This window comes from Phocoena sinus, chromosome 11, assembly GCF_008692025.1.
Source record: "Phocoena sinus isolate mPhoSin1 chromosome 11, mPhoSin1.pri, whole genome shotgun sequence".
Taxonomy (NCBI): domain Eukaryota; kingdom Metazoa; phylum Chordata; class Mammalia; order Artiodactyla; family Phocoenidae; genus Phocoena; species Phocoena sinus.
The window spans coordinates 16,339,937-16,359,399 of record NC_045773.1 but is presented as its reverse complement, the minus strand read 5'-3'; the positions used below and the strand labels follow the sequence as shown (position 1 = coordinate 16,359,399).

Here is a 19,463-nt window from a genome sequence, read left to right as displayed (position 1 = left end):
GTTTGAAATAAGAGCCAGGTCTAAAAGGGAAGAAGGAAAGTAACTGATTTTGAAAATCCTCCCCTACAATATCAGTCTGATTTTTACTCCAGATGGGCATACCCCCCTGAGATGAACACTCTCACAGAAACACACAGACACAATAACAACAATAAACAAATCCAAACCACTCAGGGGTAAGATGCCAAGCAGTGCCTGGAGGATTAAAAGCAACGCACACTTAACCAATGCCCAGTTTCTGTGATTATCAACAAGCACAGGTGACTGCCCGGCACCTACCAGCTACTCCGCACGGGGGAAAGTGGATGAATGCCGTGGAATATTCAGCTACACGCCTAGGCACACCGTCAACCGTGCTCTCTAAGGCAGCTAATGTTAGTGAAGGAAAAATTCAGCTGGGAGAGGAATTGCCTAGCTTATAAATAAACGAACATCAATGTCCTATATAAGCCAAGAATTCCACTTCCCTTTTAAAGTCCAAAATGTCCTACTTAATAAAATGCAACTCCTGAAATACTTCAATGCTTACACTTGCTCCATCATAAATGACATTTCTCTACTCCTTAAAACATTTCTTTAAGGCATTTAAATTTGTACGACGTGATGATAGTGGGTCTCAAAGTGTGGCTCAAGGTCCCGCTGAGTCAAAAATCCCCTGGGTCATTCATAAAGAATGCAGATTCCCAGAAAAGACTCCACACTAACGAATCAGAATCTCTGAGAGTGGGATCGTGGAATACACATTTTTAACAAGTCCTCCAAATGAGCTGCTTATACAGCCGCTAGAAATCATGAAATACAGCCTCTGAAGACACACTGTATCTTATACGTCTCTGGTCCTAACCTGCTTGTGCTTATTTTCAAAAGCACAGGTCTATCTAAAGGTGGCAGAGAGAAGCCAGCTATACTCCCAGCCCGTTCCCACTTCCCCCATGACACACAATGGACCTCCTCTGCTCTCAGTGTGACCATGTGACTGGGAACCAGTCAGCAGAATGTGCACATAGGTGACACGTGCCATCCCCTCCAGGCACACGTCCACAAGAACCACTCAAGGGTCATCTCTCCCCTTTTTTCCCTGCCAGCTGGACCAAGACAGAGGCAGAGACCACAGATTTTAGATGCTGAAACGGAGAGGCATAAATGGATGAGGCCAGAGATCTATGATCAAAAGCACTTGATGTGGATTTTATCTGAGCAAGAAATACAGTTCAGTTTAAGCTAATATATTTTCAGGTTTTTTTGTTAACAGTAGCTCATGTAAGCTTAATTAAAACACCCGTACATATAAATGCATTTCTACAGCAAAGCAACGAACATTTAACTGTCCCTCTTGCTAGCGTACAGATTAAGTCTTAGGTTTCACCTAGCGCTACTATGTTTTTTGTTTTTTTCTGACAAAGAGCACTGACTAACAATCACCCTTAATTTCTGCTTAAGATGTCAGGAATCGAAGCCTTTACCATCCTTGATTTGTACTAAATTAACAACGCAATGTTTACTTAAAGCAGAAAACATCCGAGCTCTCCTATCTTAAAGTAAGTTCTTGTAGTTCACTCTAACGGTGGATTTGAACTTCCAGCTCACGCACGTGATTTTTGTTTTGATGAGCTTAACGCTCCTTCTGACTTCTGTTTGTGGGTGGATGGAATCAGCAAGGAAAACTTGGCGGTCTTTTGAGTGGGAGAAGATGATTTTCTCACTGTACTATAGCAGACTATTTATGGGATCTGAGAATGAAATGGGCGGGGGGAGCGAGCTTGAACCCATGCTGCTCTGATGAAATATATGTGGAGTAGTCACTGGCAACCCTGAAATTTGGGGGAAACTCACTCATAGACTGAACACGTAAATAATAATGAATGCGCAGTTTCTTTAAATTGTCTTCTGTGACCCTGCCACCTTCCAGGGCCATCTGTGGTGTGTTCAGTTCTGACTTCAATCATAAAAGGATGCTGGAACAGCCCAGTGACGGGGGTAGCCCTAACAATAATGCCCTCTACATTAGTGATGAGACTTTGGTTGTAAAACACAGAAACCCACTAGACTCAGCTGAAAATAACAAAGGGAACAGAATATATATCCATATACTGGGGCTGCTGCATAGCACCCAAGGGCAAGAAAGCAGCTGCCAAGGGAGAAAGGTTGGAAAGCCCGCAGCCAGGCAGTCCTTAGTCTTTTTTTTTTTTTTTAAACATCTTTATTGGGGTATAATTGCTTTACAATGGTCTGTTAGTTTCTGCTTTACAACAAAGTGAATCAGCTATACATATACATATGTTCCCATATGTCTTCCCTCTTGCGTCTCCCTCCCTCCCACTCTCCCCATCCCACCCTTCCAGGCTGTCACAAAGCACCGAGCTAATATCCCTGTGCCTTGCGGCTGCTTCCCCCCAGCTATCTACCTTACTACGTTTGTTAGTGTGTATATGTCCATGACTCTCTCTCGCCCTGTCAAAACTCACCCTTCCCCCTCCCCATATCCTTAAGTCCGTTCTCCAGTAGGTCTGCCTCTTTATTCCTATCTTACCCCTAGGTTCTTCATGACATTTTTTTCCCTTAAATTCCATATATATGTGTTAGCATACGGTATTTGTCTTTTTCTTTCTGACTTACTTCACTCTGTATGACAGATTCTAGGTCTATCCATCTCATTACAAATAGCTCAATTTCATTTCTTTTTAAGGCTGAGTAATATTCCATTGTGTATATGTGCCACATCTTCTTTATCCATTCATCCGATGATGGGCGCTTAGGTTGTTTCCATGTCCTGGCTATTGTAAATAGAGCTGCAATGAACATTTTGGTACATGACTCTCTTTGAATTTTGGTTTTCTCAGGGTATATGCCAAGTAGTGGGATTGCTGGGTCATATGGTAATTCTATTTGTAGTTTTTTAAGGAACCTCCATACTGTTCTCCACAGTGGCTGAACCAATTCACATTCCCACCAGCAGTGCAAGAGTGTCCCCTTTTCTCCACACCCTCTCCAGCATTTATTGTTTCTAGATTTTTTGATGATGGCCATTCTGACTGGTGTGAGATGATATCTCATTGTAGTTTTGATTTGCATTTCTCTAATGATTAATGATGTTGAGCATTCTTTCATGTGTTTGTTGGCATTCTGTATATCTTCTTTGGAGAAATGTCCATTTAGGTCTTCTGCCCATTTTTGGATGGGGTTGTTTGTTTTTTTGTTATTGAGCTGCATGAGCTGCTTGTAAATTTTGGAGATTAATCCTTTGTCAGTTGCTTCATTTGCAAATGTTTTCTCCCATTCTGAGGGTTGTCTTTTGGTCTTGGTTATGGTTTCCTTTGCTGTGCAAAAGCTTTGAAGTTTCATTAGGTCCCATTTGTTTATTTTTGTTTTTATTTCCATTACTCTAGGAGGTGGGTCAGAAAGGATCTTGCTGTGATTTATGTCATAGAGTGTTCTTCCTATGTTTTCTTCTAAGAGTTTGATAGTTTCTGGCCTTACATTTAGGTCTTTAATCCATTTTGAGCTTATTTTTGTGTATGGTGTTAGGGAGTGATCTAATCTCATACTTTTACATGTACCTGTCCAGTTTTCCCAGCACCATTTATTGAAGAGGCTGTCCTTTCTCCACTGTACATTCCTGCCTCCTTTATCAAAGATAAGGTGTCCATATGTGCGTGGGTTTATCTCTGGGCTTTCTATCCTGTTCCACTGATCTGTCTTTCTGTTTTTGTGCCAGTACCATACTGTCTTGATTACTGTTGCTTTGTAATATAGTCTGAAGTCAGGGAGCCTTATTCCTCCAGCTCCTTTTTTCGTTCTAAAGATTGCTTTGGCTATTCGGGGTCTTTTGTGTTTCCATACAAATTGCGAAATTTTTTGTTCTAGTTCTGTGAAAAATGCCAGTGGTAGTTTGATAGGGATTGCATTGAATCTGTAGATTGCTTTGGGTAGTAGAGTCATTTTCACAATGTTGATTCTTCCCATCCAAGAACATGGTATATCTCTCCATCTATTTGTATCATCTTTAATTTCTTTCATCAGTGTCTTATAATTTTCTGCATACAGGTCTTTCGTATCCTTAGGTAGGTTTATTCCTAGATATTTTATTCTTTTTGTTGCAATGGTAAATGGGAGTGTTTTCTTGATTTCACTTTCAGATTTTTCATCATTAGTATATAGGAATGCCAGAGATTTCTGTGCATTAATTTTGTATCCTGCTACTTTACCAAATTCATTGATTAGCTCTAGTAGTTTTCTGGTAGCATCTTTAGGATTCTCTATGTATAGTATCATGTCATCTGCAAACAGTGACAGCTTTACTTCTTCTTTTCCGATTTGGATTCCTTTTATTTCCTTTTCTTCTCTGATTGCTGTGGCTAAAACTTCCAAAACTATGTTGAATAAGAGTGGTGAGAGTGGGCAACCTTGTCTTGTTCCTGATCTTAGTGGAAATGCTTTCAGTTTTTCACCATTGAGGATGATGTTTGCTGTGGGCTTGTCATATATGGCTTTTATTATGTTTAGGAAAGTTCCCTCTATGCCTACTTTCTGGAGGGTTTTTATCATAAATGGGTGTTGAATTTTGTCGAAAGCTTTCTCTGCATCTATTGAGATGATCATATGGTTTTTCTCCTTCAATTTGTTAATATAGTTTATCACATTGATAGATTTGCGTATATTGAAGAATCCTTGCATTCCTGGAATAAACCCCACTTGATCATGGTGTATGATCCTTTTAATGTGCTGTTGGATTCTGTTTGCTAGTATTTTGTTGAGGATTTTTGCATCTATGTTCATCAGTGATATTGGCCTGTAGTTTTCTTTCTTTGTGACATCCTTGTCTGGTTTTGGTATCAAGGTGATGGTGGCTTCGTAGAAGGAATTTGGGAGTGTTCCTCCCTCTGCTATATTTTGGAAGAGTTTGAGAAGGATAGGTGTTAGCTCTTCTCTAAACGTTTGATAGAATTCACCTGTGAAGCCATCTGGTCCTGGGCTTTTGTTTGTTGGAAGGTTTTTAATCACAGTTTCAATTTCAGTGCTTGTGATTGGTCTGTTCATATTTTCTATTTCTTCCTGATTCAGTCTTGGCAGGTTGTGCATTTCTAAGAATTTGTCCATTTCTTCCAGATTGTCCATTTTATTGGCATAGAGTTGCTTGTAGTAATCTCTCATGATTTTTTTATTTCTGCAGTGTCAGTTGTTACTTCTCCTTTTTCATTTCTAATTCTATTGATTTGAGTCTTCTCCCTTTTTTTCTTGATGAGTCTGGCTAGTGGTTTATCTATTTTGTTTATCTTCTCAAAGAACCAGCTTTTAGTTTTATTGATCTTTGCTATTGTTTCCTTCATTTCTTTTTCATTTATTTCTGATCTGATTTTTATGATTTCTTTCCTTCTGCTAGCTTTGGGGTTTTTTTGTTCTTCTTTCTCTAATTGCTTGAGGTGCAAGGTTAGGTTGTTTATTCGAGATGTTTCCTGCTTCTTAAGGTGGGCTTGTATTGCTATAAACTTCCCCCTTAGAACTGCTTTTGCTGCATCCCATAGGTTTTGGGTCGTTGTGTCTCCATTGTCATTTGTTTCTAGGTATTTTTTGATTTCCTCTTTGATTTCTTCAGTGATCACTTCATTATTAAGTAGTGTATTGTTTAGCCTCCATGTGTTTGTATTTTTTACAGATCTTTTCCTGTAATTGATATCTAGTCTCATGGCGTTGTGGTCGGAAAAGATACTTGATACAATTTCAGTTTTCTTAAATTTACCAAGGCTTGATTTGTGACCCAAGATATGATCTATCCTGGAGAATGTTCCATGAGCACTTGAGAAAAATGTGTATTCTGTTGTTTTTGGATGGAGTGTCCTATAAACATCAATTAAGTCCATCTTGTTTAATGTATCATTTAAAGCTTGTGTTTCCTTATTTATTTTCATTTTGGATGATCTGTCCATGGGTGAAAGTGGGGTGTTAAAGTCCCCTACTATGAATGTGTTACTGTTGATCTCCCCTTTTATGGTTGTTAGTATTTGCCTTATGTATTGAGGTGCTCCTATGTTGGGTGCATAAATATTTACAATTGTTATATCTTCTTCTTGGATCGATCCCTTGATCATTATGTAGTGTCCTTCTTTGTCCCTTTTAATAGTCCTTATTTTAAAGTCTATTTTGTCTGATATGAGAATTGCTACTCCAGCTTTCTTTTGGTTTCCATTTGCATGGAATATCTTTTTCCATCCCCTTACTTTCAGTCTGTATGTGTCTCTAGTTCTGAAGTGGGTCTCTTGTAGACAGCATATATAAGGGTCTTGTTTTTGTATCCATTCAGCCAATCTGTGTCTTTTGGTGGGAGCATTTAGTCCATTTACATTTAAGGTAATTATTGATATGTATGTTCCTATTTCCATTTTATATATTGTTTTGGGTTCGCTACTATAGGTCATTTCCTTCTCTTGTGTTTCGTGTCTAGAGAAGTTCCTTTAGCATTTGTTGTAAAGCTGGTTTGGTGGTGCTGAACTCTCTCAGCTTTTGCTTGTCTGTAAAGGTTTTAATTTCTCCATCAAATGTGAATGAGATCCTTGCTGGGTAGAGTAGTCTTGGTTGCAGGCTATTCTCCTTCATCACTTTCAGTATGTCCTGCCACTCCCTTCTGGCTTGTAGGGTTTCTGCTGAGAGATCAGCTGTTAACCTTATGGGGATTCCCTTGTGTGTTATTTGTTGTTTTTCCCTTGCTGCTTTTAATATGCTTTCTTTGTATTTAATTTTTGACAGTTTGATTAATATGTGTCTTGGCGTGTTTCTCCTTGTATTTATCCTGTATGGGACCCTCTGTGCTTCCTGGACTTGATTAACTATTTCCTTTCCCATATTAGGGAAGTTTTCAACTATAATCTCTTCAAATATTTTCTCAGTCCCTTTCTTTCTTTCTTCTTCTTCTGGAACCCCTATAATTCGAATGTTGGTGCGTTTCATGTTGTCCCAGAGGTCTCTGAGACTGTCCTCAGTTCTTTTCATTCTTTTTTCTTTATTCTGCTCTGCAGTAGTTATTTCCACTACTTTATCTTCCAGGTCACTTATCCGTTCTTCTGCCTCAGTTATTCTGCTATTGATCCTATCTAGAGTGATTTTAATTTCATTTATTGCATTGTTCATCGTTGCTTGTTTCATCTTTAGTTCTTGTAGGTCCTTGTTAACTGTTTCTTGCATTTTGTCCATTCTACTTCCAAGATTTCGGATCATCCTTACTATCATTATTCTGAATTCTTTTTCAGGTAGATTGCCTATTTCCTCTTCATTTGTTAGGTCTGGTGGGTTTTTATCTTGCTCCTTCATCTGCTGTGTGTTTTTCTGTCTTCTCATTTTGCTTATCTTACTGTGTTTGGGGTCTCCTTTTTGCAGGCTGCAGGTTCGTAGTTCCCGTTGTTTTTGATGTCTGTCTCCAGTGGCTAAGGTTGTTTCAGTGGGTTGTGTAGGCTTCCTGGTGGAGGGGACTAGTGCCTGTGTTGTGCTGGATGAGGCTGGATCTTGTCTCTCTAGTGGGCAGGTCCACGTCTGGTGGTGTGTTTTGGGGTGTCTGTGGCCTTATTATGATTTTAGGCAGCCTCTCTGCTAATGGGTGGGGTTGTGTTCCTGTTTTGCTAGTTGTTTGGCATAGGTTGTCCAGCACTGTGGCTTGCTGGTCGTTGAGTGAAGCTGGGTGCTGGTGTTAAGATGGAGGTCTCTGGGAGATTTCTGCTGTTTAATATTATGTGGAGCTGGGAGGTCTCTTGTTGACCAGTGACCTGAAGTTGGCTCTCCTACCTCAGAGGCAGAGCCCTGACTCCTGGCTGGAGCACCAAGAGCCTTTCATCCACACGGCTCAGAATAAAAGGGAGAAAAAGTAGAGAGAATTAGTAGAAGTATGAGGAAAGAAAGAAGGAAAGGAGGAAAGGAAGGAAGGAAGAAAGAAGCAAAGAAGGAAAGAAAGGAGGGAGGGAGGGAGGGAGGAAGGAAGGAAGGAGGGAAAGAAGGAAAAAAAGACAGAAAGAAAGATGATACAGTAAAAATAAAATAAAGTATAATATAGTTATTGAATTAAAAAATATTTAGAAAAAAAAAAAGGGACGGATAGAACCTTAGGACAAATGTTGGAAGCAAAGCTATACAGAGAAAATCTTACACAGAAGCATACACATACACCTTCACAAAAAGAGGTAAAGGGGGAAAAATCATAAATCCTGCTCCCTGAGACCACCTCCTCAATTTGGGGTGATTCGTTGTCTAAAGGAGGGAGGGAAGGAAGGAAAGAAAGAACGAAGGTAAAGTATAATAAAGTTATTACAATTAAACTTAATTATTAAGAAAAAGAATTTTTAAAAAAAAGTCATGGACGGATAGAGCCCTAGGACAAATGGTGGAAGCTAGAGTATACAGACTAGATGTCACACAGGAGCATACACGTACACCTTCACAAAAAGAGGAAAAGGGAAAAAAATCATAGATTTCGCTCCTAAATTCCACCTCTTCAATTTGGGATCATTCCTTGTCTATTCAGGTATTCCACAGATGCAGGGTATATCAAGTTGATTGTGGAGCTTTAATCCGCTGCTTCTGTGGCTGCTGGGAGAGATTTCCCTTTCTCTTCTTTGTTCTCACAGCTCACAGGAGCTCAGCTTTGGATTTGGCCCTGCCTCTGCGTGTAGGTCGCTGGAGGGCGTCTGTTTTTTCGCTCAGACAGGACGGGGTTAAAGGAGCCGCTGATTCGGGGCCTCCGGCTCACTCAGGCCGGGGGTTGGGGGATGGGGGAAGGAGGGGCACTGCGTGCGGGGCCGGCCTGCGGCGGCAGAGGCAGCGTGACGTTGCGGCAGAGGCCGGCGTGACGTTGCACCAGCCTGAGGCCCGCCGTGCGCTGTCCCGGGGAAGTTGTCCCTGGATCCCGGGAACCTGGCAGTGGCGGGCTGCACAGGCTCCGCGGAAGAGGGGTGTGGAGAGTGACCTGTGCTCGCACACAGGCCCCTTGGTGGCGGCAGCAGCAGCCTTAGCGTCTCCCGCCCGTCTCTGGGGTCCGCGGTTTTAGCCGCGGCTCGCGCCCGTCTCGGGGGCTCGCGCCCTCAGCCGCGGCTCGCGCCCGTCTCTGGGGTTTGCGCTTTCAGCCGCGGCTCGCGCCCGTCTCGGGGGCTCGCGCCCTCAGCCGCGGCTCGCGCCCGTCTCTGGGGTTCGCGCTTTTAGCCGCGGCTCGCGCCCGTCTCTGGAGTTCCTTTAAGCAGCGCTCTTAGACCCCTCTCCTCGCGCACCAGGAAACAAAGAGGGAAGAAAAAGTCTCTTGCCTCTTCGGCCGGTGCAGGCTTTTCCCCGAACTCCCTCCCGGCTAGTCGTGGTGCACTAACCCCTTCAGGCTATGTTCAAGCCGCCAACCCCAGTCCTCTCCCTGAGCTCCGTCCAAAACCAAAACCTTAGCCTCAGCTCGCAGCCCCGCCCGCCCCGGTGGGTGAGCAGCAAGCCTCTCGGGTTGGTGAGTGCTGGTCGGCACCGATCTTCTGTGCAGGAATCTCCCCGCTTTGCCCTCCGCACCCGTCGCTGTGCACTACTCCGCGGTCCCGAAACTCCCCCCTCTGCCTCCCGCAGTCTCCGCCCGCGGAGGGGCTTCCTAGTGTGTGGAAACTTTTCCTCCTTCACAGCTCCCTCCCACTGGTGCAGGTGCCGTCCTTATTCTTTTGTCTCTGTTTTTTCTTTTGCCCTACCCAGTTACGTGGGGAGTTTCTTGCCTTTTGGGAGGTCTGAGGTCTTCTGCCAGCCTTCAGTAGGAGTTCTGTAGGAGTTGTTCCACGTGTGGATGTATTTCTGGTGTATCCGTGGGGAGGAAGGCGATCTCCGCGTCTTACTCTTCCGCCATCTTCAAGGTCCCCCCAGTCCTTAGTCTTTACGCTGTTCCTGGTCTCTGTTTTTAGCCTCTGCAGGGCTGCATCCCTCTACGCCATGTGCATCAGCTTTCTTGGCATGATAGAAAGGATCTGCCTCAAACTTCCAAATTCAAAACTTAGAGCCTGTCGGTTCAATTTTCAAACTGGCAGGAGAGAGTGGCTGATTGGCCCAGCTTGTGTCAGGTGTCCTCCTCTGGGCCAATCAGTAGCGCCCAGCTGTGGTTCCAAGCCTGTGGAGGCAATGGAGGCAATACCCAGGAGAGGCAGTCACTGCCTGTGTCTAAACAAAACACAAGCGAGTCTAAAACTTCCACCACATAATCCAACCCTTACGGCTGGAGGAAGGAAACCCAAGTGCTGTCTAGAAACCGGTTTTCTAAAATGGGGTAAAAAATGTACAAATGTACCCTGGAGTACATGAAGAAAATATAGTAAGCCCTCTTTAAAAATTTACTTACATAGTTTAATTTTTCTACCTAGTAAACATATTAGGATTATAGTATATTTTAATCTATATATATAAATCAGACATTTCAAGCCACTCACATATATGCTCCTGGGGACAGGGGGATTCCTATTTATCTTTCTATTGCCTTGCACCCTGAGAACAGTACATTTAACTTGGAAAGTGGTTTGGATAGGGTTCAAAAATACTGACTTGAATACATTCCTATCAAGTTTATCAGCAATGCTTTCAGTTTCTTCTGTATTTAATACTAAGATTATTCAAGTCAAGGGCCATATATATTACAGTAAAATAGCATTATAAGACGTAAACATCTTCCACACGTCAACAGATATGTGATGGATGCATGAGTAAGTCAAAATATCAACAAAATAGATGGATGGACAGATGGAAGAAGGAAGGAAGGGAGGAGGGCAGACTCAAAGAATATTTTTAATTCACAGTTTCCACATTCGAGCACTTTGGAGAAACTCAGGATTTTTCATCTCCATGTCCAACTACAACATGGATGTTCCGCAATTAAGACTATTTGAGACAACAGATACTCCCTTTAGAGATCAATTTCACTGTTATCCACATAGTAGCACCCGAGGTTTATGTGTCAACCGATTCAGAACATACTTGTCTGAATACTACTGCGAATTTATTAATATTCTGGACACCCCTAAGTGTCAACAGTCACAACAACATTGGCATATATTCAAAAAACACTTTTACGATTGTGATATATTATTCATTCAGTCTACAGACGGATTCTCTCTTTCTTGTGACATGTTAACATATCTGACTTCCAGGCTTAGGAGCAATAAATTAGGAGCAGTATTCTATGGGGCAGAGAGATGCTTATTCCTCAGTAACCCCCCCCCAACCATCTGCTTTATCTAGATTTCATAATTTGTGATGGTATAAAGACGATGCAACTTTCAGATACATTGCTTCAGGGAAGGGGAAACCCTGGGGTTCTCAAAGAAACGTTTTATATAGTGACCAGCGATGCACATGCCATGGGAGCCAGAAAGCACATTCTGCCCATGAACATATTACGTATTCCCTGCTTCAAAGTTTTGTTAAAAGCTGTTGTTTTAAATTTGACTGAACTACAAACATGAATAGTAGAGTGTAGTTCAAGAAAAAATGAATGCCTAAGCCAAGGTGGTGCTAAGGTTACACATCAAGGTATTTGGGGAAACTACTGTTTTGGGTCAAAATCACATCCCAAAACACTAGGTGATGTCTCATCGCCTTGAAGCAAGGTCTAGCAACTGCACAAGTGTTTCCAGAACATTCCTACTTGGAAATTTTTCTTCAAGTTGCCCCATCTAAACTACCTGAGGTGACTTTTGTTTTTTGGTCCTAGGGAAAGAAAAAAAAAGATGTTGACACAGAGGGTGTAAATCACATGCCATCTGGCGATGTTGCTAACAGCTGTCACCTCTGTCACACCAGGATTTACAAAGCAATTTTTAGCATGAAGTTGCTTCAGCCTCCACTACCTGCTGTTTAGCATCTCACACTCTTCCTTTTCACATCCCAAAGGATGGCAGTGTCCAGGGCTGTCACTGTAAGAAGAAACATGCACAGAGCACAGACGTTGGAAGCTGGATCAGAGACCAAAGCTGTTTGCTTATGAAACACTGGGAAATACTCAGGTCTATTTTTAACTCAGAATAAATCTCATCAGGCATCCTTGGACAAAAACCAAGTCTTTATTAACATGTACGTAGGCAATAACTTGATTAACCTATGAATTCCTGTCTAATTAGTATTTATCATGAAAAGCCCATGAACTAGTCTTGTATCCTTATTTATATTAGGATAATATTTTTGTGCATTTGAATTTCAACGATCTTGTAGTGATATCAGCAACTGACTGGTAATGACACTAATTCCCAGCTTTTCACACTATTGGTAATTAGATTGATAACTAACCCATGGATAATCCATGGCTGGTACCTTATTTCTGGCATGTTGCTTCCTGATTTTCCAACTAACTTTCAAGAGGATACTAATTCCTTTCACCTTAGAGGGATGTTGGATTATTCTGCAGAGAAGACAGTGAATAGGAAGTGGCAGAAAGTGTCACAGAATGAGTGGGAGATGAGACCCCTCTCAGATGACAGTAACCTGCATTGCTTAGGAGTTATGGGGACTCCCAGGAAACATTTCTGTCACCCATCAGGAAACAATTTTTCCTTCTATGGCGTCATATTAATGGCGATTGCTCTTAAGCAAAGCAACCCCAGGTTGCTGCTACTTGCTTATAAATTATCTGCATAGACAAATTATTTAAGGGAGTTTGAATAATACATTCAGTTTCCATACTTCGGGACTCCTATTTGGGTTCTTTTTTTGCATATCTCCCTTGTCACTTATCCAGTTCCTCTCCATACTTTGCATCAAAAGAATCTCCTAGCAGATGATTTATTTCCACCAAGAGCCAGCACCCTGCTTAGCAACCAAGCAGCACTCAATAAATAGAGACTACTATTATTATTCATTATTATTATTATTTCACCCCTGTGTCTACTCTGTCAGGCTGTGATTCTGTTAGAGCATATGAAAGCTAATAAAATACGATGATGTCTTCAGTAATCAGAAAACAACAACAAAATTAAAAATTTCCGACCACTGAGAAGGGACCAAGTAGAAGTGAGTAAAAGTAATATAGCAGTTAAGACAGAGAAGGGAAGGTCATGTCCCGCAGAGACCACGGGACTTTGTGGAAAGAGGACACAATGGATCACAGCAGGGCCACGTGTGCCCCATATCACATGTACTGATAAATCCTGGAGTCGCGGCTTCAGCTGCTCTGTGCTGCCTCACAGCCTCCACTGAATGAAAAGTCCCTCAGTCCACAAGGGGATGAAGCGGAGCTGATACCAGCTGCTGTGGGCAGAGTTCACCGTCATCTGTCAGTGTCTGCACCTGTCTGCTTGGCACCCAGCGCATATTAGTTGTTAAATGCTTCCACCTCTAGAAACAGTTTGCGGTGCATTCTCAGAAAGCATCTGTAACTGGCCCAATCTAAAGAGGATTCCTTTATTCATTTCATGAATGTGTTCATTTGTTCAACCGTTATTTACTGACTGCTTGTCATAAACCAGCCTTGTGTCAGGCACTTGGGTGCAGAGCAAACCTGGACATAGGCTCTGTCTTCAAGAAGCTCCCAAACCAAGAAGTCAGGGCAGGGGATGTAAACTGTGACTTGGCAGACTCAACATTAGGTAGACTTGGATCAATGACGATCCTGTTCTCAGCATCTAAATCTGACGCTCTGGTCCCTAACACTTTCCTACACAATCTAGCATGCAGGAAGATATACTTTCGTTCCGTCGTTCGCTCCCCCATGCATGTCGCGGGGTCTTAAGAGCTAATGCACCGCATCTGGGAAGATTTCTTTCCTTCTTTGCCAACGATTCTACTGACTTTCACAGTCACCCCAGACTGTGAGCTTTAAAAATGAAAAGACCACTATATGAAGTAAGTCACCAAGGCAGAGAGGAATCATTACTTAGGAGAGTTGTGACTGGCCAGCAGTTCTCCAATTTCATGGCAATGGAAAAGATTCATCTTGTGGAACATGTTTTATCCAACCGCTTATTAAGACTTCCTCACTGTGTGCACGACCAGTCGACTAAAAGATCCCCTCCTGTGTTATCAGCAAGTACATCTAATCATAAAAATGTTTAAAGAAGATCACTTAGACTTTTAATTTGGGTCAACAGTGCCAACACACATCATAGACAAGACCGCCCAGCTACTATTTTATGTTGCTTTTAAAAAATAAACGTTAGTTATTTTGATACTTGCTTACTAGGTGTACTTCTAACCATTATTAGTGTCTACCTAAAACATCACTCCCTTTTTTTTCTCATAATAAAACCCTGCTTGGGCTTCCGTGGTGGCGCAGTGGTTGAGAGTCCGCCTGCCGATGCAGGGGACACGGGTTCGTGCCCCGGTCAGGGAAGATCCCACATGCCGCGGAGCGGCTGGGCCCGTGAGCCATGGCCGCTGAGCCTGCGCGTCCGGAGCCTGTGCTCCGCAACGGGAGAGGCCACAACAGTGAGAGGCCCGCGTACCGCAAAAAAAACCCCAACAAAACGAAAAAACAAAACAACAACAAAAAACCCCTTCTTTTCTGTTGGAAACTACGCCTTTCTCATCTCAGTGCTTGCCAGTAGATGGAGCTGACTCTGGTTCTCTGCTGGAGGGGAAAATCTCATGAGCAAGGCTGATCCAATGAAAATCAGGAGCCACTGAGCAACAGGCTGTCTGGTCCATTAGGATCCTTAGCACTAAGGACAAGAAGGCCTGGAGGTGCCAGGAGCCACCTGTGCTACCACAGGGAGTCTACATGACAATGGAATCAACATGGAGGGAAGCAGAGCCAAGAAACAGCAAGAAAGACCAACCGCTTATGAAATTGGTTTAACCATTGGGTCCAGTAGATCGGGTTCTCAGGGAACAAATATTAGAGTCTGGGATAAAGATTTTGACCAAAGCTCAAAACCCGTGAAAGCAAGAAGGAAAAAGTAGGATTTGAGATAAGAAAGAAGTCAAACTGTGATGGCCCAGAAAGCCTTGGTCATGCTGGAAGGAAGCTCTGGATTGAGCCCTCCCCACTAGAACTGTCCAGTGTTGGGCAGAAATGACCCCTGATATCCTCTCCTTGTTCAGTCACCAGATGCAGGCAGTCCCTGGAAGGGCGAGACCCTGGGCAAGTGGCTCCTGCAGCCAAGGAGATCAGGAAGAAGCTGAGAGCTGGAGGCCACTGGCTGACCCCGCTGCCCACAGTGAGGCAGCGAGTCATTCTGGGTGGTACTTCGCTGTGTCAACCATACAGCTCTAGTAGAAAGCACATGCTCAACCCAGTTATATGAGCCAGTATAAACTCCCTACTTTCTTCAAGCCAGTTTGAGCTCAGTTACTTTTACTGCTAATCAAGAGAGTCCATGCTTCCCTTCAAAGTCACAGGTCCTCTGAAACTTCATGATTTCAGCAAAATATACACTCCCGAAGTAGACTGGGGAGCCCAATTTAAACCCATACTCACCAACATGAGGGCAAGCACGGCAGCTAATCAAGCCCCAAATCTGCAGTCTGCAGCTGGCTCAGACATTTCAAATGATCAAATACTGAAGATGGGAAATGTCTGTTTTATTGGGCTGAGGATTTTGTGATTAAAACTGCCGAGTCACTGGGCAAAAAGGACTTCGGTTCGGATGTCACAGAACAAATAAAGTCCAGCATACTGACATCTGAATAAGCTTTATTATAATGGGAAGAAGACTTCTCAGTTTCATCTCTGGTCAGAAAGCTTCTCTCTAACCTATTTATCTCTCAGGAATTCTCGTCCTCTCATAACAGAATGTGTTTGCTTCTCTGACAACAATGATTCATACATTAATAATGCCTTCTTTGTTCCTGCAAGTGACCAAGTTTGTAATAGTGAGCGTTAGAGGAAAATCCAACCAGCACTTCAGGCTCTTACTGGGGAGCAGTACTTGTTAAATTATTTTCATATGTGCAGAAGTTCATTTTCACTCTCGGTAGCTATTTTGTTAACCTTGTGAATTTCCAGCAATATTTCGATTTATAGCAATATAGCATAAAATTTGCAATTCCAATACCCCAATAAAATGATGTGAATACACACACATATTTCATTTTCAATATATATATTACACATATATCAAGAGGTGCAACAGCATATATCAATAAGCATGTGTAAGCGTGTATGCATAAGGCAGGAGAGAGAGACAGAGAGAGAGAGAAACCACAAAGACACCAATGTACGTCACGGTCTACAACTAAATAATAAACGATAATAGCGTAAGGATGAAGCATTGTTCAGCACCATTAGGTAACTGAAATTAACTTGATCTTGCTTGCCTTTAGAACCTTCCTTGTTGAAATGAGTAAATTATGTTTATAATCTCCTCTGGATAGACTGTTTTTTGTAGAGTTTCTTATATTGCAACTCAACTGACAGAATCCAAAGCTTGGATTATCAAGTTTCTCAGGGTAATTTATGGAAGCAGTAACAGTACATATGCTGTGGGTCTCGCCCCAAAACTTGTTTAATAAACATAAAAGCAAAAACAGAGCACTTGTTACCTCCAGAGTGTGGCGGGAGGCCACAGAGCAGGACAACTCCCTGTCCTTCACGCACTGACACTGTGCTTCTCGTTTTGGTTTTAAAATTTTCCAGATCTGATTCGAAAACAAAACAAAACAGAATTTCAGAAAGGACCATAAATCTAAAAATGTTCACACAGAGACATTCCTCTTTTTCAGGATAATAAAAAATCCCGTCTCAGGAACCTCATTTGCCTTGAGAAGGAAAAGTAGGATTTTGATTTCTTTATTAAGGCTTCTAGAAACGCGGCAATAGAAACAAAAATACATACCCACTGATCCTGTAAATTAAACCCACATACATTCCTTTTTATCTGTAGCTGTAGAAAACGACAAACTGTTTTTATCATTGGTCAAATAATTTTTTCAAGTATTTAATAAAGCAATTAAGGCAACTACTATTTTGATCACCAGTGGCTATTTTTAAAAACCATTTAATTTCTTTCAATAATAATCCAGGACAGCAAATTCCAATTCATATTCTCCAGCTTAAATTATAGCATGGAGAAAATGCTATGGGCTTCATTTTGAACAAAGCTTAAGCCTACGGGGAAAAAAAGAAGAAACGTTTGTTTCTCTAAACTGTGACTTAAAAAAAAAGTACTGTGCATTCCATAGTTAATATATGCTGTGGTGTCACTTTCTGTATTAGAACAATTACACTGTCAATTTGTGAAAGAATATACCCATTTCATAGCTTTTAAGGGTTGATATAAATCGCCTATGTGGTGACTATGAAAAGTAAGGCAGTGTATGTATTTTAAAACACAACTTGAAAAATTTCAACTTTGAAAAATGCAAAAACCAAAATAATCTTCTTCAACTTGATAAAACTACCAACTCTAGACATGTATGAATTTTCTGAGCACCATAAATCAATACATCAATGGGAAATTAGAAGGCCTATGTGTTTCATTTTATTGTTACTGAAAAACAGTATTAAATTGCTAGCTTTTAAGCATGGAATAAAGCAATTCAGCAAAACTCACATATGTGTGACTATAAAAGGAGAAAAAATAGTGTTTATGGACTTATTTTATGCAGACCCTACGAAAGTGATACAACATACCATTATATCATCTTAAATCTATAACCAAACGCAGCATTACCAAAACATTAAGGCTTTTGAAGTGTAACTGAGCTGGAACTGCAAAATTGGACCATCCAAATGTTTCCCAAAGACTAAGTGGAGGAGTACATCATATCAGAATGTAGCCCATACATGGAAAAATAATTTCAAATCATTATATTCTGACAACCAAGTATGCATGATAATTACTGATTTTCTGTCCAATTCCTTGTTTTCTTCTGTTATATAACTTCACATCATAAAACATATTCATCACTGATTTTACCTAGACTACACCAAAAAGGATAAAAAAAAGGTTCTACGGAAACTAACAATGTCTCTTCTCCTCCATAGGTGAAAACCTCTTTTGCCTAAACACTAACACTGTCACACGTTTGTCCATTGCTCTAGACATCTGCAGTGATACTATCTCTACAGTATATAAGGGCAAAGAACATTATTTTTGGATACCTGATGTGGCCAGTTCATGGAGAACATGCATTAGGAAGAGCAAACAAAAATAACTGTAGTGGCCTGAAGTGTTTTCCCGGCTTTTTTGTTTTTTAACCCCAGGGACTATAGAGATCAAAGTAGCAAAAATATCCAAAAAGTTTCAGATTACTGAAATATCCTGGCAGATTATATATGCAACCCAAACCCAAGTCAAGGCTGCATATGGTCCAATCTTGACAAGAACTGTATCAGAACAAGTCCTGTTTAGGAGTCAAAATAAGTAAGAAATCGTTCCAGAAATTATTTGGTAGAAACCTCTCAGATTTTTCTTCCTGTCTCCTAATTCTTGCAATTTTGTGAGCCTCTAATTAGCCAGACTTTAAGAAGAAACCAACTTCATAAGGAGCATCTACAAAGAACTACAACTAGCATCATATCTGACGGTGAAAGACAGTGTTTTCTGCCAACATCAGGAATACGACAAGGATGCTCATTCTAGCCACCTGCAGCCAACATATTAGAAGTTCTGACCGCTGCAATAATAAAAGAATAAAAAATAAGAAGCATACAGTTTCTAAAGGAAGAAATAAAATGACCCCTATTTGCAGATGATACGATTGTCTAAATAGAAAATAGGAAGGCATCTACAAAAACAAAAAGCAAACCAAAAAATTCCCACTACAAAGTGAGTTAAATAGGTCACAGGATACAATTTCTAGAGAGTAACAATAAACCTGCAGAAACCAAAATTAAAGACACAAAATTGCTTACAATCATTTCAAAGAAAGTACAGTACTTAGGTATACAGATAATAAAACATACAAAGGATCTATATACTGCAAGTTACAAGATACTGATAAAAAAGAATCAGTCTAAATAAAGCGAAGACACCTACTGTGTTCATGCATTGGAAGATTCAGCATAGTTTCAACTGTCCCCAAATTGATAGATAGATTTAATGTAATTCCTATCAAAATTCCAGCAAGGTTTTTGGTTGTTTTACTTTTATATTTTTTGTAGATGTAGACAGGCTTGTGCTAAAACTTACATAGAAAAAGCACAGGCCCTAGAATAACTAAGACACTCTTGACCAAGAAGAATAAAGTGGAAAGAACCACTCCACCTAGTATTAAGACTTATTATGTAGCTACAATGAGCGAGACAGTGTGGGAACGGCAGAGGGACAGACACACAGAACAATGGAATAAAACAGAGAATCCAGAAACAGATGCACACAAATATGCTGAGCTGATTTTTGACATATGTGCAAAAGCAAGTCAGTGGAAGGACAGCCTTTCAATAAATGGTGCAGGAGCAACTGGACAACCATAGGGAAAAGAATGAACCTTGCCCTCAACCTCACTCATATATGAAAATTAATTCAAAATGGATTTGAATGTAAATGTAAAACATAAAAATATAGAAATATAGACCTTTTAGAGAAAAATATAGGAGCACATCTTTGGGA

At 41.2% G+C, this 19,463-nt stretch overlaps 1 protein-coding gene across 1 annotated transcript in view; it reads right to left on the bottom strand.

Moving 5' to 3' along the window:
* The window catches only part of CNTN3 (contactin 3), a 259,214-nt gene that overhangs the window by 151,041 nt on the left and 88,710 nt on the right, over nt 1-19,463 (bottom strand). The window contains exon 4 of the mRNA XM_032650525.1: nt 16,453-16,548. Coding sequence (XP_032506416.1) covers nt 16,453-16,548 — 96 coding nt within the window. The remainder of the gene's footprint in view (nt 1-16,452; nt 16,549-19,463) is intronic.